The following is a 26,141-nucleotide window of genomic DNA, read 5'->3' as shown; positions in this document are numbered from 1 at the left end:
GATGGGACTGGGGCTCTGGATGAGATTGGGGCTCTGGATGGGACTGGGGCTCTGGATGGGACTGCAGGCTCTGGATGGGACTGCAGGCTCTGGATGGGACTGCAGGCTCTGGATGGGACTGCGGCTCTGGATGGGACTGCGGCTCTGCATGGGACTGGGGCTCTGGATGGGACTGCGGTTCTGGATGGGACTGCGGTTCTGGATGGGACTGGGGCTCTGGATGGGACTGGGGCCCTGGATGGGACTGGGGCTCTGGATGGGACTGCGGCTCCGGATGGGACTGCGGCTCCGGATGGGACTGGGGCTCCGGATGGGACTGCAGGCTCTGGATGGGACTGGGGCTCTGGATGGGACTGGGGCTCCGGATGGGACTGCGGCTCCGGATGGGACTGGGGCTCCGGATGGGACTGCGGCTCCGGATGGGACTGCGGCTCCGGATGGGACTGCGGCTCCGGATGGGACTGCAGGCTCCGGATGGGACTGCAGGCTCTGGATGGGACTGGGGCTCCGGATGGGACTGGGGCTCCGGATGGGACTGGGGCCCTGGATGTGACTGGGGCTCTGGATGTGACTGGGGCTCTGGATGGGACTGCAGGCTCCGGATGGGACTGCAGGCTCTGGATGGGACTGGGGCTGCGGATGGGACTGGGGCTCCGGATGGGACTGGGGCTCTGGATGTGACTGCGGCCCTGGATGGGACTGTGGCCCTGGATGGGACTGGGGCCCTGGATGGGACTGCAGGCTCTGGATGGGACTGGGGCTCTGGATGGGACTGGAGCTCTGGATGTGACTGCGGCTCTGGATGGGACTGCATGGGACTGGGGCTCTGGATGGGACTGGGGCTCTGGATGGGACTGCGACTCTGGATGGGACTGCGGCTCTGGATGGGACTGTGGCTCTGGATGGGACTGCGGCTCTGGATGGGACTGCGGCTCTGGATGGGACTGGGGCTTTGGATGGGACTGGGGCTCTGGATGGGACTGCGGCTCTGGATGGGACTGGGGCTCTGGATGGGACTGCGGCTCTGGATGGGACTGCGGCTCTGGATGGGACTGCGGCTCTGGATGGGACTGTGGCTCTGCATGGGACTGCGGCTCTGCATGGAACTGCGGCTCTGCATGGGACTGGATAGGACTGGGGCTCTGGATGGGACTGCGGCTCTGCATGGGACTGGGGCTCTGGATGGAACTGCGTCTCTGCATGGGACTGGATGGGACTGGGGCTCTGGATGGGACTGCGGCTCTGGATGGGACTGGATGGGACTGCGGCTCTGGATGGGACTGCGGCTCTGGATGGGACTGGGGCTCTGGATGGGACTGGGGCTCTGGATGGGACTGGGGCTCTGGATGGGACTGCGGCTCTGGATGGGACTGCGGCTCTGGATGGGACTGGGGCTCTGGATGGGACTGGGGCTCTGGATGGGACTGGGGCTCTGGATGGGACTGCGGCTCTGGATGGGACTGCGGCTCTGGATGGGACTGGGGCCCTGGATGGGACTGGGGCTCTGGATGGGACTGGGGCTCTGGATGGGACTGGGGCTCTGGATGGGACTGGGGCTCTGGATGGGACTGCGTCTCTGGATGGAACTGGGGCTCTGGATGGGACTGGGGCTCTGGATGGGACTGCGGCTCTGGATGGGACTGCGGCTCTGGATGGGACTGCGGCTCTGGATGGGACTGGGGCTCCGGATGGGACTGCAGGCTCCGGATGGGACTGCAGGCTCCGGATGGGACTGGGGCTCCGGATGGGACTGCGGCTCCGGATGGGACTGTGGCCCTGGATGGGACTGGGGCTCTGGATGGGACTGGGGCTCTGGATGGGACTGGGGCTCTGGATGGGACTGCGGCTCTGGATGGGACTGGGGCTCTGGATGGGACTGGGGCTCTGGATGGGACTGCAGGCTCTGGATGGGACTGCAGGCTCTGGATGGGACTGCAGGCTCTGGATGGGACTGCGGCTCTGGATGGGACTGGGGCTCTGGATGGGACTGGGGCTCTGGATGGGGCTGGGGCCCTGGATGGGACTGGAGCTCTGGATGGGACTGGGGCTCTGGATGGGACTGGAGCTCTGGATGTGACTGCGGCCCTGGATGTGACTGCTGCCCTGGATGTGACTGCATGGGACTGGGACTCTGGATGGGACTGGGGCTCTGGATGGGACTGGGGCTCTGGATGGGACTGCGACTCTGGATGGGACTGCGGCTCTGGATGGGACTGCGGCTCTGGATGGGACTGCGGCTCTGGATGGGACTGGGGCCTTGGATGGGACTGGGGCTCTGGATGGGACTGCGGCTCTGGATGGGACTGGGGCTCTGGATGGGACTGCGGCTCTGGATGGGACTGCGGCTCTGGATGGGACTGTGGCTCTGCATGGGACTGCGGCTCTGCATGGAACTGCGGCTCTGCATGGGACTGGATGGGACTGGGGCTCTGGATGGGACTGCGGCTCTGCATGGGACTGGATGGGACTGGGGCTCTGGATGGGACTGCGGCTCTGCATGGGACTGGATGGGACTGGGGCTCTGGATGGGACTGCGGCTCTGGATGGGACTGGATGGGACTGCGGCTCTGGATGGGACTGCGGCTCTGGATGGGACTGCGGCTCTGGATGGGACTGGGGCTCTGGATGGGACTGGGGCTCTGGATGGGACTGGGGCTCTGGATGGGACTGGGGCTCTGGATGGGACTGGGGCTCTGGATGGGACTGCGGCTCTTGATGGGACTGCGGCTCTGGATGGGACTGGGGCTCTGGATGGGACTGGGGCTCTGGATGGAACTGCAGGCTCTGGATGGGACTGCAGGCTCTGGATGGGACTGCAGGCTCTGGATGGGACTGCAGGCTCTGGATGGGACTGCAGGCTCTGGATGGGACTGCGGCTCTGGATGGGACTGCGGCTCTGCATGGGACTGGGGTTCTGCATGGGACTGGGGTTCTGGATGGGACTGGGGCTCTGGATGGGACTGCGGCTCTGGATGGGACTGGGGCTCTGGATTGGACTGGGGCTCTGGATGGGACTGGGGCTCTGGATGGGACTGGGGCTCTGGATGGGACTGCGGCTCTGGATGGGACTGGATGGGACTGGGGCTCTGGATGGGACTGGGGCTCTGGATGGGACTGGGGCTCTGGATGGGACTGGGGCTCTGGATGGGACTGGGGCTCTGAATGGGACTGGGGCCCTGGATGGGACTGCGGCTCTGGATGGGACTGGGGCTCTGGATGGGACTGCGGCTCTGGATGGGACTGGGGCTCTGGATGGGACTGCGGCTCTGGATGGGACTGCGGCTCTGGATGGGACTGCGGCTCTGGATGGGACTGTGGCTCTGCATGGGACTGCGGCTCTGCATGGAACTGCGGCTCTGCATGGGACTGGATAGGACTGGGGCTCTGGATGGGACTGCGGCTCTGCATGGGACTGGGGCTCTGGATGGAACTGCGTCTCTGCATGGGACTGGATGGGACTGGGGCTCTGGATGGGACTGGGGCTCCGGATGGGACTGCGGCTCCGGATGGGACTGCAGGCTCCGGATGGGACTGCAGGCTCTGGATGGGACTGGGACTCCGGATGGGACTGGGGCCCTGGATGGGACTGGGGCTCTGGATGTGAATGGGGCTCTGGATGGGACTGCAGGCTCCGGATGGGACTGCAGGCTCTGGATGGGACTGGGGCTGCGGATGGGACTGGGGCTCCGGATGGGACTGGGGCTCTGGATGTGACTGTGGCCCTGGATGGGACTGTGGCCCTGGATGGGACTGGGGCCCTGGATGGGGACTGGGGCTCTGGATGGGACTGGGGCTCTGGATGGGACTGGGGCTCTGGATGTGACTGCGGCTCTGGATGGGACTGCATGGGACTGGGGCTCTGGATGGGACTGGGGCTCTGGATGGGACTGCGGCTCTGGATGGGACTGCGGCTCTGGATGGGACTGGGGCTCTGGATGGGACTGGGGCTCTGGATGAGATTGGGGCTCTGGATGGGACTGGGGCTCTGGATGGGACTGCAGGCTCTGGATGGGACTGCAGGCTCTGGATGGGACTGCAGGCTCTGGATGGGACTGCAGGCTCTGGATGGGACTGCGGCTCTGGATGGGACTGCGGCTCTGCATGGGACTGGGGCTCTGGATGGGACTGCGGTTCTGGATGGGACTGGGGCTCTGGATGGGACTGGGGCCCTGGATGGGACTGGGGCTCTGGATGGAACTGGGGCTCTGGATGGGACTGGGGCTCTGGATGGGACTGGGGCTCCGGATGGGACTGCGGCTCCGGATGGGACTGGGGCTCCGGATGGGACTGCGGCTCCGGATGGGACTGCGGCTCCGGATGGGACTGCAGGCTCCGGATGGGACTGCAGGCTCTGGATGGGACTGGGGCTCCGGATGGGACTGGGGCTCCGGATGGGACTGGGGCCCTGGATGTGACTGGGGCTCTGGATGTGACTGGGGCTCTGGATGGGACTGCAGGCTCCGGATGGGACTGCAGGCTCTGGATGGGACTGGGGCTGCGGATGGGACTGGGGCTCCGGATGGGACTGGGGCTCTGGATGTGACTGCGGCCCTGGATGGGACTGTGGCCCTGGATGGGACTGGGGCCCTGGATGGGACTGCAGGCTCTGGATGGGACTGGGGCTCTGGATGGGACTGGAGCTCTGGATGTGACTGCGGCTCTGGATGGGACTGCATGGGACTGGGGCTCTGGATGGGACTGGGGCTCTGGATGGGACTGCGACTCTGGATGGGACTGCGGCTCTGGATGGGACTGCGGCTCTGGATGGGACTGCGGCTCTGGATGGGACTGCGGCTCTGGATGGGACTGGGGCTTTGGATGGGACTGGGGCTCTGGATGGGACTGCGGCTCTGGATGGGACTGGGGCTCTGGATGGGACTGCGGCTCTGGATGGGACTGCGGCTCTGGATGGGACTGCGGCTCTGGATGGGACTGTGGCTCTGCATGGGACTGCGGCTCTGCATGGAACTGCGGCTCTGCATGGGACTGGATAAGACTGGGGCTCTGGATGGGACTGCGGCTCTGCATGGGACTGGGGCTCTGGATGGAACTGCGTCTCTGCATGGGACTGGATGGGACTGGGGCTCTGGATGGGACTGCGGCTCTGGATGGGACTGGATGGGACTGCGGCTCTGGATGGGACTGCGGCTCTGGATGGGACTGCGGCTCTGGATGGGACTGGGGCTCTGGATGGGACTGGGGCTCTGGATGGGACTGGGGCTCTGGATGGGACTGGGGCTCTGGATGGGACTGGGGCTCTGGATGGGACTGCGGCTCTGGATGGGACTGGGTCTCTGGATGGGACTGGGGCTCTGGATGGGACTGGGGCTCTGGATGGGACTGCGGCTCTGGATGGGACTGCGGCTCTGGATGGGACTGGGGCCCTGGATGGGACTGGGGCTCTGGATGGAACTGGGGCTCTGGATGGGACTGGGGCTCTGGATGGGACTGGGGCTCTGGATGGGACTGCGTCTCTGGATGGAACTGGGGCTCTGGATGGGACTGGGGCTCTGGATGGGACTGCGGCTCTGGATGGGACTGCGGCTCTGGATGGGACTGCGGCTCTGGATGGGACTGGGGCTCCGGATGGGACTGCAGGCTCCGGATGGGACTGCAGGCTCCGGATGGGACTGGGGCTCCGGATGGGACTGCGGCTCCGGATGGGACTGTGGCCCTGGATGGGACTGGGGCTCTGGATGGGACTGGGGCTCTGGATGGGACTGGGGCTCTGGATGGGACTGGGGCTCTGGATGGGACTGGGGCTCTGGATGGGACTGCGGCTCTGGATGGGACTGGGGCTCTGGATGGGACTGGGGCTCTGGATGGGACTGCAGGCTCTGGATGGGACTGCAGGCTCTGGATGGGACTGCAGGCTCTGGATGGGACTGCAGGCTCTGGATGGGACTGCGGCTCTGGATGGGACTGGGGCTCTGGATGGGACTGGGGCTCTGGATGGGGCTGGGGCCCTGGATGGGACTGGAGCTCTGGATGGGACTGGGGCTCTGGATGTGACTGCGGCCCTGGATGGGACTGCGGCCCTGGATGGGACTGGGGCCCTGGATGGGACTGGGGCTCTGGATGGGACTGGGGCTCTGGATGGGACTGGAGCTCTGGATGTGACTGCGGCCCTGGATGTGACTGCTGCCCTGGATGTGACTGCATGGGACTGGGACTCTGGATGGGACTGGGGCTCTGGATGGGACTGGGGCTCTGGATGGGACTGCGACTCTGGATGGGACTGCGGCTCTGGATGGGACTGCGGCTCTGGATGGGACTGCGGCTCTGGATGGGACTGGGGCCTTGGATGGGACTGGGGCTCTGGATGGGACTGCGGCTCTGGATGGGACTGGGGCTCTGGATGGGACTGCGGCTCTGGATGGGACTGCGGCTCTGGATGGGACTGTGGCTCTGCATGGGACTGCGGCTCTGCATGGAACTGCGGCTCTGCATGGGACTGGATGGGACTGGGGCTCTGGATGGGACTGCGGCTCTGCATGGGACTGGATGGGACTGGGGCTCTGGATGGGACTGCGGCTCTGCATGGGACTGGATGGGACTGGGGCTCTGGATGGGACTGCGGCTCTGGATGGGACTGGATGGGACTGCGGCTCTGGATGGGACTGCGGCTCTGGATGGGACTGCGGCTCTGGATGGGACTGCGGCTCTGGATGGGACTGCGGCTCTGGATGGGACTGGGGCTCTGGATGGGACTGGGGCTCTGGATGGGACTGGGGCTCTGGATGGGACTGGGGCTCTGGATGGGACTGCGGCTCTTGATGGGACTGCGGCTCTTGATGGGACTGCGGCTCTGGATGGGACTGGGGCTCTGGATGGGACTGGGGCTCTGGATGGAACTGCAGGCTCTGGATGGGACTGCAGGCTCTGGATGGGACTGCAGGCTCTGGATGGGACTGCAGGCTCTGGATGGGACTGCAGGCTCTGGATGGGACTGCGGCTCTGGATGGGACTGCGGCTCTGCATGGGACTGGGGTTCTGGATGGGACTGGGGCTCTGGATGGGACTGCGGCTCTGGATGGGACTGGGGCTTTGGATTGGACTGGGGCTCTGGATGGGACTGGGGCTCTGGATGGGACTGGGGCTCTGGATGGGACTGCGGCTCTGGATGGGACTGGATGGGACTGGGGCTCTGGATGGGACTGGGGCTCTGGATGGGACTGGGGCTCTGGATGGGACTGGGGCTCTGAATGGGACTGGGGCCCTGGATGGGACTGCGGCTCTGGATGGGACTGGGGCTCTGGATGGGACTGCGGCTCTGGATGGGACTGGGGCTCTGGATGGGACTGCGGCTCTGGATGGGACTGGGGCTCTGGATGGGACTGCGGCTCTGGATGGGACTGCGGCTCTGGATGGGACTGCGGCTCTGGATGGGACTGTGGCTCTGCATGGGACTGCGGCTCTGCATGGAACTGCGGCTCTGCATGGGACTGGATAGGACTGGGGCTCTGGATGGGACTGCGGCTCTGCATGGGACTGGGGCTCTGGATGGAACTGCGTCTCTGCATGGGACTGGATGGGACTGGGGCTCTGGATGGGACTGCGGCTCTGGATGGGACTGGATGGGACTGCGGCTCTGGATGGGACTGCGGCTCTGGATGGGACTGCGGCTCTGGATGGGACTGGAGCTCTGGATGGGACTGGGGCTCTGGATGTGACTGCGGCCCTGGATGGGACTGCGGCCCTGGATGGGACTGGGGCCCTGGATGGGACTGGGGCTCTGGATGGGACTGGGGCTCTGGATGGGACTGGAGCTCTGGATGTGACTGCGGCCCTGGATGTGACTGCTGCCCTGGATGTGACTGCATGGGACTGGGACTCTGGATGGGACTGGGGCTCTGGATGGGACTGCGACTCTGGATGGGACTGCGGCTCTGGATGGGACTGCGGCTCTGGATGGGACTGCGGCTCTGGATGGGACTGGGGCCTTGGATGGGACTGGGGCTCTGGATGGGACTGCGGCTCTGGATGGGACTGCGGCTCTGGATGGGACTGTGGCTCTGCATGGGACTGCGGCTCTGCATGGAACTGCGGCTCTGCATGGGACTGGATGGGACTGGGGCTCTGGATGGGACTGCGGCTCTGCATGGGACTGGATGGGACTGGGGCTCTGGATGGGACTGCGGCTCTGCATGGGACTGGATGGGACTGGGGCTCTGGATGGGACTGCGGCTCTGGATGGGACTGGATGGGACTGCGGCTCTGGATGGGACTGCAGCTCTGGATGGGACTGCGGCTCTGGATGGGACTGCGGCTCTGGATGGGACTGGGGCTCTGGATGGGACTGGGGCTCTGGATGGGACTGGGGCTCTGGATGGGACTGGGGCTCTGGATGGGACTGGGGCTCTGGATGGGACTGCGGCTCTTGATGGGACTGCGGCTCTGGATGGGACTGGGTCTCTGGATGGGACTGGGGCTCTGGATGGGACTGGGGCTCTGGATGGAACTGCAGGCTCTGGATGGGACTGCAGGCTCTGGATGGGACTGCAGGCTCTGGATGGGACTGCAGGCTCTGGATGGGACTGCAGGCTCTGGATGGGACTGCGGCTCTGGATGGGACTGCGGCTCTGCATGGGACTGGGGTTCTGGATGGGACATCACCAACAGAGGGTATAAAAGGGTTAGCGGACCAAACGAACGGCCATTAGCCTCTGTACCTTGATAAAGTTGGTTTATCCAACGAAACGTCGGGAAGCGGAGGGCTATTCATATTTTAACTAGCAGCTATCAGTGCTTTTCTGTCTATATAGTGGCATCCATAGATTAGTGTTAGTATAGCACAATACCATTACAAACGAAGTTATAGGACGCTTATATGCTATCTAAGCAACTACTAGCTGTGTTTTTAATCACAACACCGGAGCTCATATTTATTTTAAATGATCCAATAAAATTTAGTTTTAAGGGGGGTTTCTAGTTTAGGGTTAACCCCTTGGGGGGCGACCCCTAAAGGTTGTTGTTACATATAATTTGCCCTGGAATCCCTGGGGAATTTTGTTGTTGTGTCTGGATGGGACTGGGGCTCTGGATGGGACTGCGGCTCTGCATGGGACTGGGGCTCTGGATGGAACTGCGTCTCTGCATGGGACTGGATGGGACTGGGGCTCTGGATGGGACTGGATGGGACTGCGGCTCTGGATGGGACTGCGGCTCTGGATGGGACTGCGGCTCTGGATGGGACTGGGGCTCTGGATGGGACTGGGGCTCTGGATGGGACTGGGGCTCTGGATGGGACTGCGGCTCTGGATGGGACTGCGGCTCTGGATGGGACTGCGGCTCTGGATGGGACTGGGGCCCTGGATGGGACTGGGGCTCTGGATGGAACTGGGGCTCTGGATGGGACTGGGGCTCTGGATGGGACTGGGGCTCTGGATGGGACTGCGTCTCTGGATGGAACTGGGGCTCTGGATGGGACTGGGGCTCTGGATGGGACTGCGGCTCTGGATGGGACTGCGGCTCTGGATGGGACTGCGGCTCTGGATGGGACTGGGGCTCCGGATGGGACTGCAGGCTCCGGATGGGACTGCAGGCTCCGGATGGGACTGCGGCTCCGGATGGGACTGCGGCTCCGGATGGGACTGTGGCCCTGGATGGGACTGGGGCTCTGGATGGGACTGGGGCTCTGGATGGGACTGGGGCTCTGGATGGGACTGCGGCTCTGGATGGGACTGGGGCTCTGGATGGGACTGGGGCTCTGGATGGGACTGCAGGCTCTGGATGGGACTGCAGGCTCTGGATGGGACTGCAGGCTCTGGATGGGACTGCGGCTCTGGATGGGACTGGGGCTCTGGATGGGACTGGGGCTCTGGATGGGGCTGGGTCCCTGGATGGGACTGGAGCTCTGGATGGGACTGGGGCTCTGGATGGGACTGGAGCTCTGGATGTGACTGCGGCCCTGGATGTGACTGCTGCCCTGGATGTGACTGCATGGGACTGGGACTCTGGATGGGACTGGGGCTCTGGATGGGACTGGGGCTCTGGATGGGACTGCGACTCTGGATGGGACTGCGGCTCTGGATGGGACTGCGGCTCTGGATGGGACTGCGGCTCTGGATGGGACTGGGGCCTTGGATGGGACTGGGGCTCTGGATGGGACTGCGGCTCTGGATGGGACTGGGGCTCTGGATGGGACTGCGGCTCTGGATGGGACTGCGGCTCTGGATGGGACTGTGGCTCTGCATGGGACTGCGGCTCTGCATGGAACTGCGGCTCTGCATGGGACTGGATGGGACTGGGGCTCTGGATGGGACTGCGGCTCTGCATGGGACTGGATGGGACTGGGGCTCTGGATGGGACTGCGGCTCTGCATGGGACTGGATGGGACTGGGGCTCTGGATGGGACTGCGGCTCTGGATGGGACTGGATGGGAATGCGGCTCTGGATGGGACTGCGGCTCTGGATGGGACTGCGGCTCTGGATGGGACTGCGGCTCTGGATGGGACTGGGGCTCTGGATGGGACTGGGGCTCTGGATGGGACTGGGGCTCTGGATGGGACTGGGGCTCTGGATGGGACTGGGGCTCTGGATGGGACTGCGGCTCTTGATGGGACTGCGGCTCTGGATGGGACTGGGGCTCTGGATGGGACTGGGGCTCTGGATGGAACTGCAGGCTCTGGATGGGACTGCAGGCTCTGGATGGGACTGCAGGCTCTGGATGGGACTGCAGGCTCTGGATGGGACTGCGGCTCTGGATGGGACTGCGGCTCTGCATGGGACTGGGGTTCTGGATGGGACTGGGGCTCTGGATGGGACTGCGGCTCTGGATGGGACTGGGGCTCTGGATTGGACTGGGGCTCTGGATGGGACTGGGGCTCTGGATGGGACTGGGGCTCTGGATGGGACTGCGGCTCTGGATGGGACTGGATGGGACTGGGGCTCTGGATGGGACTGGGGCTCTGGATGGGACTGGGGCTCTGGATGGGACTGGGGCTCTGGATGGGACTGGGGCTCTGAATGGGACTGGGGCCCTGGATGGGACTGGAGCTCTGGATGTGACTGCGGCTCTGGATGGGACTGGGGCTCTGAATGGGACTGGGGCTCTGGATGGGACTGGAGCTCTGGATGTGACTGCGGCTCTGGATGGGACTGCATGGGACTGGGGCTCTGGATGGGACTGGGGCTCTGGATGGGACTGCGACTCTGGATGGGACTGCGGCTCTGGATGGGACTGCGGCTCTGGATGGGACTGCGGCTCTGGATGGGACTGCGGCTCTGGATGGGACTGGATGGGACTGGGGCTCTGGATGGGACTGGGGCTCTGGATGGGACTGGGGCTCTGGATGGGACTGGGGCTCTGGATGGGACTGGGGCTCTGAATGGGACTGGGGCCCTGGATGGGACTGGAGCTCTGGATGTGACTGCGGCTCTGGATGGGACTGGGGCTCTGAATGGGACTGGGGCTCTGGATGGGACTGGAGCTCTGGATGTGACTGCGGCTCTGGATGGGACTGCATGGGACTGGGGCTCTGGATGGGACTGGGGCTCTGGATGGGACTGCGACTCTGGATGGGACTGCGGCTCTGGATGGGACTGCGGCTCTGGATGGGACTGCGGCTCTGGATGGGACTGCGGCTCTGGATGGGACTGGGGCTTTGGATGGGACTGGGGCTCTGGATGGGACTGCGGCTCTGGATGGGACTGGGGCTCTGGATGGGACTGCGGCTCTGGATGGGACTGCGGCTCTGGATGGGACTGCGGCTCTGGATGGGACTGTGGCTCTGCATGGGACTGCGGCTCTGCATGGAACTGCGGCTCTGCATGGGACTGGATAAGACTGGGGCTCTGGATGGGACTGCGGCTCTGCATGGGACTGGGGCTCTGGATGGAACTGCGTCTCTGCATGGGACTGGATGGGACTGGGGCTCTGGATGGGACTGCGGCTCTGGATGGGACTGGATGGGACTGCGGCTCTGGATGGGACTGCGGCTCTGGATGGGACTGCGGCTCTGGATGGGACTGGGGCTCTGGATGGGACTGGGGCTCTGGATGGGACTGGGGCTCTGGATGGGACTGGGGCTCTGGATGGGACTGGGGCTCTGGATGGGACTGCGGCTCTGGATGGGACTGGGTCTCTGGATGGGACTGGGGCTCTGGATGGGACTGGGGCTCTGGATGGGACTGCGGCTCTGGATGGGACTGCGGCTCTGGATGGGACTGGGGCCCTGGATGGGACTGGGGCTCTGGATGGAACTGGGGCTCTGGATGGGACTGGGGCTCTGGATGGGACTGGGGCTCTGGATGGGACTGCGTCTCTGGATGGAACTGGGGCTCTGGATGGGACTGGGGCTCTGGATGGGACTGCGGCTCTGGATGGGACTGCGGCTCTGGATGGGACTGCGGCTCTGGATGGGACTGGGGCTCCGGATGGGACTGCAGGCTCCGGATGGGACTGCAGGCTCCGGATGGGACTGGGGCTCCGGATGGGACTGCGGCTCCGGATGGGACTGTGGCCCTGGATGGGACTGGGGCTCTGGATGGGACTGGGGCTCTGGATGGGACTGGGGCTCTGGATGGGACTGGGGCTCTGGATGGGACTGGGGCTCTGGATGGGACTGCGGCTCTGGATGGGACTGGGGCTCTGGATGGGACTGGGGCTCTGGATGGGACTGCAGGCTCTGGATGGGACTGCAGGCTCTGGATGGGACTGCAGGCTCTGGATGGGACTGCAGGCTCTGGATGGGACTGCGGCTCTGGATGGGACTGGGGCTCTGGATGGGACTGGGGCTCTGGATGGGGCTGGGGCCCTGGATGGGACTGGAGCTCTGGATGGGACTGGGGCTCTGGATGTGACTGCGGCCCTGGATGGGACTGCGGCCCTGGATGGGACTGGGGGCCTGGATGGGACTGGGGCTCTGGATGGGACTGGGGCTCTGGATGGGACTGGAGCTCTGGATGTGACTGCGGCCCTGGATGTGACTGCTGCCCTGGATGTGACTGCATGGGACTGGGACTCTGGATGGGACTGGGGCTCTGGATGGGACTGGGGCTCTGGATGGGACTGCGACTCTGGATGGGACTGCGGCTCTGGATGGGACTGCGGCTCTGGATGGGACTGCGGCTCTGGATGGGACTGGGGCCTTGGATGGGACTGGGGCTCTGGATGGGACTGCGGCTCTGGATGGGACTGGGGCTCTGGATGGGACTGCGGCTCTGGATGGGACTGCGGCTCTGGATGGGACTGTGGCTCTGCATGGGACTGCGGCTCTGCATGGAACTGCGGCTCTGCATGGGACTGGATGGGACTGGGGCTCTGGATGGGACTGCGGCTCTGCATGGGACTGGATGGGACTGGGGCTCTGGATGGGACTGCGGCTCTGCATGGGACTGGATGGGACTGGGGCTCTGGATGGGACTGCGGCTCTGGATGGGACTGGATGGGACTGCGGCTCTGGATGGGACTGCGGCTCTGGATGGGACTGCGGCTCTGGATGGGACTGCGGCTCTGGATGGGACTGCGGCTCTGGATGGGACTGGGGCTCTGGATGGGACTGGGGCTCTGGATGGGACTGGGGCTCTGGATGGGACTGGGGCTCTGGATGGGACTGGGGCTCTGGATGGGACTGCGGCTCTTGATGGGACTGCGGCTCTGGATGGGACTGGGGCTCTGGATGGGACTGGGGCTCTGGATGGAACTGCAGGCTCTGGATGGGACTGCAGGCTCTGGATGGGACTGCAGGCTCTGGATGGGACTGCAGGCTCTGGATGGGACTGCAGGCTCTGGATGGGACTGCGGCTCTGGATGGGACTGCGGCTCTGCATGGGACTGGGGTTCTGGATGGGACTGGGGCTCTGGATGGGACTGCGGCTCTGGATGGGACTGGGGCTCTGGATTGGACTGGGGCTCTGGATGGGACTGGGGCTCTGGATGGGACTGGGGCTCTGGATGGGACTGCGGCTCTGGATGGGACTGGATGGGACTGGGGCTCTGGATGGGACTGGGGCTCTGGATGGGACTGGGGCTCTGGATGGGACTGGGGCTCTGAATGGGACTGGGGCCCTGGATGGGACTGCGGCTCTGGATGGGACTGGGGCTCTGGATGGGACTGCGGCTCTGGATGGGACTGGGGCTCTGGATGGGACTGCGGCTCTGGATGGGACTGGGGCTCTGGATGGGACTGCGGCTCTGGATGGGACTGCGGCTCTGGATGGGACTGCGGCTCTGGATGGGACTGTGGCTCTGCATGGGACTGCGGCTCTGCATGGAACTGCGGCTCTGCATGGGACTGGATAGGACTGGGGCTCTGGATGGGACTGCGGTTCTGCATGGGACTGGGGCTCTGGATGGAACTGCGTCTCTGCATGGGACTGGATGGGACTGGGGCTCTGGATGGGACTGCGGCTCTGGATGGGACTGGATGGGACTGCGGCTCTGGATGGGACTGCGGCTCTGGATGGGACTGCGGCTCTGGATGGGACTGGAGCTCTGGATGGGACTGGGGCTCTGGATGTGACTGCGGCCCTGGATGGGACTGCGGCCCTGGATGGGACTGGGGCCCTGGATGGGACTGGGGCTCTGGATGGGACTGGGGCTCTGGATGGGACTGGAGCTCTGGATGTGACTGCGGCCCTGGATGTGACTGCTGCCCTGGATGTGACTGCATGGGACTGGGACTCTGGATGGGACTGGGGCTCTGGATGGGACTGCGACTCTGGATGGGACTGCGGCTCTGGATGGGACTGCGGCTCTGGATGGGACTGCGGCTCTGGATGGGACTGGGGCCTTGGATGGGACTGGGGCTCTGGATGGGACTGCGGCTCTGGATGGGACTGCGGCTCTGGATGGGACTGTGGCTCTGCATGGGACTGCGGCTCTGCATGGAACTGCGGCTCTGCATGGGACTGGATGGGACTGGGGCTCTGGATGGGACTGCGGCTCTGCATGGGACTGGATGGGACTGGGGCTCTGGATGGGACTGCGGCTCTGCATGGGACTGGATGGGACTGGGGCTCTGGATGGGACTGCGGCTCTGGATGGGACTGGATGGGACTGCGGCTCTGGATGGGACTGCAGCTCTGGATGGGACTGCGGCTCTGGATGGGACTGCGGCTCTGGATGGGACTGGGGCTCTGGATGGGACTGGGGCTCTGGATGGGACTGGGGCTCTGGATGGGACTGGGGCTCTGGATGGGACTGGGGCTCTGGATGGGACTGCGGCTCTTGATGGGACTGCGGCTCTGGATGGGACTGGGTCTCTGGATGGGACTGGGGCTCTGGATGGGACTGGGGCTCTGGATGGAACTGCAGGCTCTGGATGGGACTGCAGGCTCTGGATGGGACTGCAGGCTCTGGATGGGACTGCAGGCTCTGGATGGGACTGCGGCTCTGGATGGGACTGCGGCTCTGCATGGGACTGGGGTTCTGGATGGGACATCACCAACAGAGGGTATAAAAGGGTTAGCGGACCAAACGAACGGCCATTAGCCTCTGTACCTTGATAAAGTTGGTTTATCCAACGAAACGTCGGGAAGCGGAGGGCTATTCATATTTTAACTAGCAGCTATCAGTGCTTTTCTGTCTATATAGTGGCATCCATAGATTAGTGTTAGTATAGCACAATACCATTACAAACGAAGTTATAGGACGCTTATATGCTATCTAAGCAACTACTAGCTGTGTTTTTAATCACAACACCGGAGCTCATATTTATTTTAAATGATCCAATAAAATTTAGTTTTAAGGGGGGTTTCTAGTTTAGGGTTAACCCCTTGGGGGGCGACCCCTAAAGGTTGTTGTTACATATAATTTGCCCTGGAATCCCTGGGGAATTTTGTTGTTGTGTCTGGATGGGACTGGGGCTCTGGATGGGACTGCGGCTCTGGATGGGACTGGGGCTCTGGATTGGACTGGGGCTCTGGATGGGACTGGGGCTCTGGATGGGACTGGGGCTCTGGATGGGACTGCGGCTCTGGATGGGACTGGATGGGACTGGGGCTCTGGATGGGACTGGGGCTCTGAATGGGACTGGGGCCCTGGATGGGACTGCGGCTCTGGATGGGACTGGGGCTCTGGATGGGACTGGGGCTCTGGGTGGGACTGGGGCTTTGGATGGGACTGCGGCTCTGGATGGGACTGGGGCTCTGGATGGGACTGGGGCTCTGGATGGGACTGCGGCTCTGGATGGGACTGGGGCTCTGGATGGGACTGGGGCTCTGGATGGGACTGGGGCTCTGGATGGGACTGGGGCTCTGGATGGGACTGGGGCCCTGGATGGGACTGCAGACAAGTTGGGTGTATCAGGGAGAGGCGTGTGGGACCCTAGAGTGTCAGCTCTGCAGCCCAGGACATGGAGGGGGTGACTTGTTTTCCATGGCGGCACATGAGGTCCTGTGAGGGCCCCTCCGGACGGTGCCGGCCCCGGACCCCCTCTAAGGGGCACTGAATCACATTTTCACACCTTGTTAAACACAAAAAGCGCCTTCATCAGGGTTTGTTTTTCTGCCTTTCAAATCAGGAAATTAGTTTTATGGGATTTCCAGGTTCTGGCCCCGACCAGCGACAAAATCATATAAATATCCGAGGAGCGAGATAAGTGAGAAAAAAAAACCAAAACAGCAGAGAAGCGAGCGCCCGCAGTCATGGTGTCCGCTCCTCCAGCTCTGCCCGTCCTGACTCTACTCCTCTGCCTGACGCTGCCAGGTGCCCAGAGCCGCTGCTACTTCCAAGCCAAAGGTGAGTACGGGCAGCCGGGTACAGTATATCCTGCAGAGCTGCACTCACTATTCTGCTGTTACATCATGTCTTATCCTCCAGAGCTGCACTCACTATTCTGCTGTTACATCATGTCTTCTCCTCCTGAGCTGCACTCACTATTCTGCTGTATATCATGTCATATCCTCCAGAGCTGCACTCACTATTCTGCTGTTACATCATGTCTTATCCTCCAGAGCTGCACTCACTATTCTGCTGTTACATCATGTCTTCTCCTCCAGAGCTGCACTCACTATTCTGCTGTGACATCACGTCTACTCCTCCAGAGCTGCACTCACTATTCTGCTGTATATCATGTCATATTCTCCAGAGCTGCACTCACTATTCTGCTGTTACATCATGTCTTATCCTCCAGAGCTGCACTCACTATTCTGCTGTTACATCATGTCTTCTCCTCCAGAGCTGCACTCACTATTCTGCTGTTACATCATGTCTTATCCTCCAGAGCTGCGCTCACTATTCTGCTGTTACATCATGTCTTCTCCTCCAGAGCTGCACTCACTATTCTGCAGTTACATCATATCTCATCCTCCAGAGCTTCACTCACTATTCTGCTGTTACATCATGTCTTATTCCCCAGAGCTGCACTCACTATTCTGCAGTTACATCATGTCTCATCCTCCAGAGCTGCACTCACTATTCTGCTGTTACGTCACATCTTCTGCTCAAGAGCTGCACTCACTATTCTGCTGTTACATCATGTCTTATCCTCCAGAGCTGCACTCACTATTCTGCTGTTACGTCACATCTTCTCCTCAAGAGCTGCACTCACTATTCTGCTGTTGCATCATGTCTTATCCTACAGAGCTGCACTCACTATTCTGCAGTTACATCATGTCTCATCCTCCAGAGCTGCACTCACTATTCTGCTGTTACATCATGTCTTCTCCTCCAGAGCTGCACTCACTATTCTGCTGTTACATCATGTCTTATCCTCCAGAGCTGCACTCACTATTCTGCAGTTACATCATGTTTCATCCTCCAGAGCTGAACTCACTATTCTGCTGTTACATCATGTCTTCTCCCCCAGAGCTGCACTCACTATTCTGCAGTTACATCATGTCTCATCCTCCAGAGCTGTACTCACTATTCTGCTGTTACATCATGTCTTCTCCTCCAGAGCTGCACTCACTATTCTGCTGTTACATCATGTCTTATCCTCCAGAGCTGCACTCACTATTCTGCAGTTACATCATGTCTCATCCTCCAGAGCTGCACTCACTATTCTGCTGTTACATCATGTCTTATCCTCCAGAGCTGCACTCACTATTCTGCAGTTACATCATGTCTCATCCTCCAGAGCTGCACTCACTATTCTGCTGTTACATCATGTCTTCTCCTCCAGAGCTGCACTCACTATTCTGCTGTTACATCATGTCTTCTCCCCCAGAGCTGCACTCACTATTCTGCTGTTATATCATGTCTTATCCTCCAGAGCTGCACTCACTATTCTGCTGTTACATCATGTCTTATCCTCCAGAGCTGCACTCACTATTCTGCTGTTACATCATGTCTTATCCTCCAGAGCTGCACTCACTATTCTGCTGTTACGTCACATCTTCTGCTCAAGAGCTGCACTCACTATTCTGCTGTTACATCATGTCTTATCCTCCAGAGCTGCACTCACTATTCTGCTGTTACGTCACATCTTCTCCTCAAGAGCTGCACTCACTATTCTGCTGTTGCATCATGTCTTATCCTACAGAGCTGCACTCACTATTCTGCAGTTACATCATGTCTCATCCTCCAGAGCTGCACTCACTATTCTGCTGTTACATCATGTCTTCTCCTCCAGAGCTGCACTCACTATTCTGCTGTTACATCATGTCTTATCCTCCAGAGCTGCACTCACTATTCTGCAGTTACATCATGTTTCATCCTCCAGAGCTGCACTCACTATTCTGCTGTTACATCATGTCTTCCCCCCCAGAGCTGCACTTACTATTCTGCAGTTACATCATGTCTCATCCTCCAGAGCTGTACTCACTATTCTGCTGTTACATCATGTTTTCTCCTCCAGAGCTGCACTCACTATTCTGCTGTTACATCATGTCTTATCCTCCAGAGCTGCACTCACTATTCTGCAGTTACATCATGTCTCATCCTCCAGAGCTCCACTCACTATTCTGCTGTTACATCATTTCTTCTCCCCCAGAGCTGCACTCACTATTCTGCAGTTACATCATGTCTCATCCTCCAGAGCTGCACTCACTATTCTGCTGTTACATCATGTCTTCTCCTCCAGAGCTGCATTCACTATTCTGCTGTTACATCATGTCTTCTCCCCCAGAGCTGCACTCACTATTCTGCTGTTATATCATGTCTTATCCTCCAGAGCTGCACTCACTATTCTGCTGTTACATCATGTCTTATCCTCCAGAGCTGCACTCTCTATTCTGCTGTTACATCATGTCTCATCCTCCAGAGCTGCACTCACTATTCTGCTGTTACATCATGTCTCCTCCTCCAGAGCTGCACTCACTATTCTGCTGTTACATCATGTCTTATCCTCCAGAGCTGCACTCTCTATTCTGCTGTTATATCATGTCTCATCCTCCAGAGCTGCACTCACTATTCTGCTGTTACATCATGTCTCCTCCTCCAGAGCTGCACTCACTATTCTGCTGTTACATCATGTCTTATCCTCCAGAGCTGCACTCACTATTCTGCTGTTACATCATGTCTTATCCTCCAGAGCTGCACTCACTATTCTGCTGTTACATCATGTCTCCTCCTCCAGAGCTGCACTCACTATTCTGCTGTTACATCATGTCTTATCCTCCAGAGCTGCACTCACTATTCTGCTGTTACATCAGGTCTCATCCTCCAGAGCTGCACTCTCTATTCTGCTGTTACATCATGTCTCCTCCTCCAGAGCTGCACTCACTATTCTGCTGTTACATCATGTCTCCTCCTCCAGAGCTGCACTCACTATTCTGCTGTTACATCATGTCTCCTCCTCCAGAGCTGCACTCACTATTCTGCTGTTACATCATGTCTCCTCCTCCAGAGCTGCACTCACTATTCTGCTGTTACATCATGTCTTATCCTCCAGAGCTGCTCTCACTATTCTGCTGTTACATCATGTCTCCTCCTCCAGAGCTGCTCTCACTATTCTGCTGTTACATCATGTCTCCTCCTCCAGAGCTGCACTCACTATCCTGCTGTTACATCATGTCTCCTCCTCCAGAGCTGCACTCACTATTCTGCATGTTGGGAGCTCTTTCCTGTCTCATCTATGGTGTCTGCTCCAGGGACCTTGAGGACAGAGAACTATCCCTTATGTGGAGATGAGACGGGGCCGAGGGACTGACAGCAACTTCACCCTCATACTGCAGAGTCTTTGTTTATGTTTTTGTTTGCTCCAGATGCCCCTTTAATATGAAGGACATAAAGGAGTACTCCACTGGGAAACATTTAGAAAGAAAAAAAAATCAACTGGTGCCAGAAATTTAAAACAGATTTGAAAATTACTTCTATTAAAAAATAAAACACTTAATCCTTCCAATAATTATCAGCTGCTGAAGTTGAGTTGTTGTTTTCTGTCTGGCATCAGTGCTCTCTGCTGACATCTCAGGAACAGCACAGAGTAGAGGAGGCTTGCTATGGGGATTCCCTTCTACGCTGGACAGTTCCCGAGACAGAAAACAACAACTCAACTTCAGCAGCTCATAAGTACTGAAAGGATTAAGATTTTTTTTTTTTTTATAGAAGTAATTTACAAATCCCATTAACTTTCTGGCACCAACTGATTTAGAAAAGAAAAGAAAAAACATTTTCCAGTGGAGGACCCCTGCAAGCAGGACAGTACACTTTGTGGTGTGAGGGGGATATAAATTATAATATTATCTATACTGAAATGTTCTACAATTTTATATGAGGAGATTAGAGATGTACGGAGAGGACAGGATGTGTATGGAGATTATGTGATGAGATATCAGGAGATTAGGGTAGAGATGTATGGAGAGGACAGGATGTGTATGGGGATTATGTGAGGAGATATCAGGAGATTAGGGTAGAGATGTATGGAGAGGACAGGATGTGTATGGGGATTATGTGAGGAGATATCAGGAGATTAGGGTAGAGATGTATGGAGAGGACAGGATGTGTATGGAGATTATGTGAGGAGATATCAGGAGATTAGGGTAGAGATGTATGGAGAGGACAGGATGTGTATGGGGATTATGTGAGGAGATATCAGGAGATTAGGGTAGAGATGTATGGAGAGGACAGGATGTGTATGGAGATTATGTGAGATATCAGGAGATTAGGGTAGAGATGTATGGAGAGGACAGGATGTGTATGGAGATTATGTGAGGAGATATCAGGAGATTAGGGTAGAGATGTATGGAGAGGACAGGATGTGTATGGAGATTATGTGAGGAGATATCAGGAGATTAGGGTAGAGATGTATGGAGAGGACAGGATGTGTATGGAGATTATGTGAGGAGATATCAGGAGATTAGGGTGGAGATGTATGGAGAGGACAGGATGTGTATGGAGATTATGTGAGGAGATATCAGGAGATTAGGGTAGAGATGTATGGAGAGGACAGGTTGTGTATGGGGATTATGTGAGGAGATATCAGGAGATTAGGGTAGAGATGTATGGAGAGGACAGGATGTGTATGGAGATTATGTGAGGAGATATCAGGAGATTAGGGTAGAGATGTATGGAGAGGACAGGATGTGTATGGAGATTATGTGAGGAGATATCAGGAGATTAGGGAAGAGATGTATGGAGAGGACAGGATGTGTATGGAGATTATGTGAGGAGATATCAGGAGATTAGGGAAGAGATGTATGGAGAGGACAGGATGTGTATGGAGATTATGTGAGGAGATATCAGGAGATTAGGGTGGAGATGTATGGAGAGGACAGGATGTGTATGGAGATTATGTGAGGAGATATCAGGAGATTAGGGTAGAGATGTATGGAGAGGACAGGATGTGTATGGAGATTATGTGAGGAGATATCAGGAGATTAGGGTAGAGATGTATGGAGAGGACAGGATGTGTATGGAGATTATGTGAGGAGATATCAGGAGATTAGGATAGAGATGTATGGAGAGGACAGGATGTGTATGGGGATTATGTGAGGAGATATCAGGAGATTAGGGTAGAGATGTATGGAGAGGACAGGATGTGTATGGGGATTATGTGAGGAGATATCAGGAGATTAGGGTGGAGATGTATGGAGAGGACAGGATGTGTATAGAGATTATGTGAGGAGATATCAGGAGATTAGGGTGGAGATGTATGGAGAGGACAGGATGTGTATAGAGATTATGTGAGGAGATATCAGGAGATTAGGGTAGAGATGTATGGAGAGGACAGGATGTGTATGGAGATTATGTGAGGAGATATCAGGAGATTAGGGTAGAGATGTATGGAGAGGACAGGATGTGTATGGAGATTATGTGAGGAGATATCAGGAGATTAGGGTAGAGATGTATGGAGAGGACAGGCTGTGTATGGAGATTATGTGAGGAGATATCAGGAGATTAGGGTAGAGATATATGGAGAGGACAGGATGTGTATGGGGATTATGTGAGGAGATATCAGGAGATTAGGGTAGAGATGTATGGAGAGGACAGGATGTGTATGGAGATTATGTGAGATATCAGGAGATTAGTGTAGAGATGTATGGAGAGGACAGGATATGTATGGAGATTATGTGAGGAGATATCAGGAGATTAGGGTAGAGATGTATGGAGAGGACAGGATGTGTATGGGGATTATGTGAGGAGATATCAGGAGATTAGGGTAGAGATGTATGGAGAGGACAGGATGTGTTTGGAGATTATGTGAGGAGATATCAGGAGATTAGGGTAGAGATGTATGGAGAGGACAGGATGTGTATGGAGATTATGTGAGGAGATATCAGGAGATTAGGGTAGAGATGTATGGAGAGGACAGGTTGTGTATGGAGATTATGTGAGGAGATATCAGGGGATTAGGGTGGAGATGTATGGAGAGGACAGGATGTGTATGGAGATTATGTGAGGAGAGATATCAGGAGATTAGGGTAGAGATGTATGGAGAGGACAGGATGTGTATGGAGATTATGTGAGGAGATATCAGGAGATTAGGGTAGAGATGTATGGAGAGGACAGGATGTGTATGGAGATTATGTGAGGAGATATCAGGAGATTAGGGTAGAGATGTATGGAGAGGACAGGATGTGTATGGAGATTATATGAGATATCAGGAGATTAGGGTAGAGATGTATGGAGAGGACAGGATGTGTATGGAGATTATGTGAGGAGATATCAGGAGATTAGGATAGAGATGTATGGAGAGGACAGGATGTGTATGGAGATTATGTGAGGAGATATCAGGAGATTAGGGTAGAGATGCATGGAGAGGACAGGATGTGTATGGAGATTATGTGAGGAGATATCAGGGGATTAGGGTGGAGATGTATGGAGAGGACAGGATGTGTATGGAGGTTATATGAGGAGATATCAGGAGATTAGGGTAGAGATGTATGGAGAGGACAGGATGTGTATGGAGATTATGTGAGGAGAGATATCAGGAGATTAGGGTAGAGATGTATGGAGAGGACAGGATGTGTATGGAGATTATGTGAGGAGATATCAGGAGATTAGGATAGAGATGTATGGAGAGGACAGAATGTGTATGGAGATTATGTGAGGAGATATCAGGAGATTAGGGTAGAGATGTATGGAGAGGACAGGATGTGTATGGAGATTATGTGAGGAGATATCAGGAGATTAGGGTAGAGATGTATGGAGAGGACAGGATGTGTATGGAGATTATGTGAGATATCAGGAGATTAGGGTAGAGATATATGGAGAGGACAGGATGTGTATGGGGATTATGTGAGGAGAGATATCAGGAGATTAGGGTAGAGATGTATGGAGAGGACAGGTTGTGTATGGAGATTATGTGAGGAGATATCAGGAGATTAGGGTAGAGATGTATGGAGAGGACAGGATGTGTATGGAGATTATGTGAGGAGATATCAGGAGATTAGGGTAGAGATGCATGGAGAGGACAGGATGTGTATGGGGATTATGTGAGGAGATATCAGGAGATTAGGGTAGAGATGCATGGAGAGGACAGGATGTGTATGGAGATTATGTGAGGAGATATCAGGAGATTAGGGTAGAGATGTATGGAGAGGACAGGATGTGTATGGGGATTATGTGAGGAGATATCAGGAGATTAGGGTAGAGCTGTATGGAGAGGACAGGATGTGTATGGGGATTATGTGAGGAGATATCAGGAGATTAGGGTAGAGTTGTATGGAGAGGACAGGATGTGTATGGGGATTATGTGAGGAGATATCAGGAGATTAGGGTAGAGATGTATGGAGAGGACAGGATGTGTATGGGGATTATGTGAGGAGATATCAGGAGATTAGGGTGGAGATGTATGGAGAGGACAGGATGTGTATGGGGATTATGTGAGGAGAGATATCAGGAGATTAGGGTAGAGATGTATGGAGAGGACAGGATGTGTATGGAGATTATGTGAGGAGATATCAGGAGATTAGGGTAGAGATGTATGGAGAGGAAAGGATGTGTATGGAGATTATGTGAGGAGATATCAGGAGATTAGGGTAGAGATGTATGGAGAGGACAGGCTGTGTATGGAGATTATGTGAGGTGATATCAGGAGATTAGGGTAGAGATGTATGGAGAGGACAGGATGTGTATGGAGATTATGTGAGGTGATATCAGGAGATTAGGGTAGAGATGTATGGAGAGGACAGGATGTGTATGAAGATTATGTGAGGAGATATCAGGAGATTAGGGTAGAGATGTATGGAGAGGACAGGATGTGTATGGAGATTATGTGAGGAGATATCAGGAGATTAGGGTAGAGATGTATGGAGAGGACAGGATGTGTATGGAGATTATGTGAGGAGATATCAGGAGATTAGGGTAGAGATGTATGGAGAGGACAGGATGTGTATGGAGATTATGAGAGATATCAGGAGATTAGGGTAGAGATGCATGGAGAGGACAGGATGTGTATGGAGATTATGTGAGGAGATATCAGGAGATTAGGGTAGAGATGTATGGAGAGGACAGGATGTGTATGGAGATTATGTGAGATATCAGGAGATTAGGGTAGAGATGTATGGAGAGGAAAGGATGTGTATGGAGATTATGTGAGGAGATATCAGGAGATTAGGGTAGAGATGTATGGAGAGGACAGGCTGTGTATGGAGATTATGTGAGGTGATATCAGGAGATTAGGGTAGAGATGTATGGAGAGGACAGGATGTGTATGGAGATTATGTGAGGTGATATCAGGAGATTAGGGTAGAGATGTATGGAGAGGACAGGATGTGTATGAAGATTATGTGAGGAGATATCAGGAGATTAGGGTAGAGATGTATGGAGAGGACAGGATGTGTATGGAGATTATGTGAGGAGATATCAGGAGATTAGGGTAGAGATGTATGGAGAGGACAGGATGTGTATGGAGATTATGTGAAGAGATATCAGGAGATTAGGGTAGAGATGTATGGAGAGGACAGGATGGAGATTATGTGAGGAGATATCAGGAGATTAGGGTGGAGATGTATGGAGAGGACAGGATGTGTATGGAGATTATGTGAGGAGATATCAGGAGATTAGGGTAGAGATGCATGGAGAGGACAGGATGTGTATGGGGATTATGTGAGGAGATATCAGGAGATTAGGGTGGAGATGTATGGAGAGGACAGGATGTGTATGGAGATTATGTGAGGAGATATCAGGAGATTAGGGTAGAGATGTATGGAGAGGACAGGATGTGTATGGGGATTATGTGAGGAGATATCAGGAGATTAGGGTAGAGATGTATGGAGAGGACAGGATGTGTATGGAGATTAAGAGAGGAGATATCAGGAGATTAGGGTAGAGATGTATGGGGAGGACAGGATGTGTATGGAGATTATGTGAGGAGATATCAGGAGATTAGGGTAGAGATGCATGGAGAGGACAGGATGTGTATGGAGATTATGTGAGGAGATATCAGGAGATTAGGGTAGAGATGTATGGGGAGGACAGGTTATGTATGAAGATTATGTGAGGAGAGATATCAGGAGATTAGGATAGAGATGTATGGGGAGGACAGGATGTGTATGGGGATTATGTGAGGAGAGATATCAGGAGATTAGGGTAGAGATGTATGGAGAGGACAGGATGTGTATGGAGATTATGTGAGGAGATATCAGGAGATTAGGGTAGAGATGTATGGGGAGGACAGGATGTGTATGGAGATTATGTGAGGAGATATCAGGAGATTAGGGTAGAGATGCATGGAGAGGACAGGATGTGTATGGAGATTATGTGAGGAGATATCAGGAGATTAGGGTAGAGATGTATGGAGAGGACAGGATGTGTATGGAGATTATGTGAGGAGATATCAGGAGATTAGGGTAGAGATGTATGGGGAGGA

At 56.8% G+C, this 26,141-nt stretch overlaps 2 protein-coding genes across 2 annotated transcripts in view; one reads left to right on the top strand and one right to left on the bottom strand.

Moving 5' to 3' along the window:
• Nucleotides 1-16,436, bottom strand: part of LOC130322032 (ice nucleation protein-like) — a 29,715-nt gene extending 13,279 nt beyond the window's left edge. The window contains exon 1 of the mRNA XM_056553051.1: nucleotides 16,410-16,436. Within this exon, the coding sequence (XP_056409026.1) occupies nucleotides 16,410-16,436 (27 nt within the window). The remainder of the gene's footprint in view (nucleotides 1-16,409) is intronic.
• Nucleotides 16,437-16,590: 154 nt separating this feature from the next.
• Nucleotides 16,591-26,141, top strand: part of MSMP (microseminoprotein, prostate associated) — a 56,746-nt gene continuing 47,195 nt past the window's right edge. The window contains exon 1 of the mRNA XM_056553050.1: nucleotides 16,591-16,684. Within this exon, the coding sequence (XP_056409025.1) occupies nucleotides 16,591-16,684 (94 nt within the window). The remainder of the gene's footprint in view (nucleotides 16,685-26,141) is intronic.

Source organism: Hyla sarda, unplaced genomic scaffold (assembly GCF_029499605.1).
Source record: "Hyla sarda isolate aHylSar1 unplaced genomic scaffold, aHylSar1.hap1 scaffold_230, whole genome shotgun sequence".
Lineage (NCBI taxonomy): Eukaryota > Metazoa > Chordata > Amphibia > Anura > Hylidae > Hyla > Hyla sarda.
This window is presented reverse-complemented; position numbering and strand designations above follow the sequence as displayed.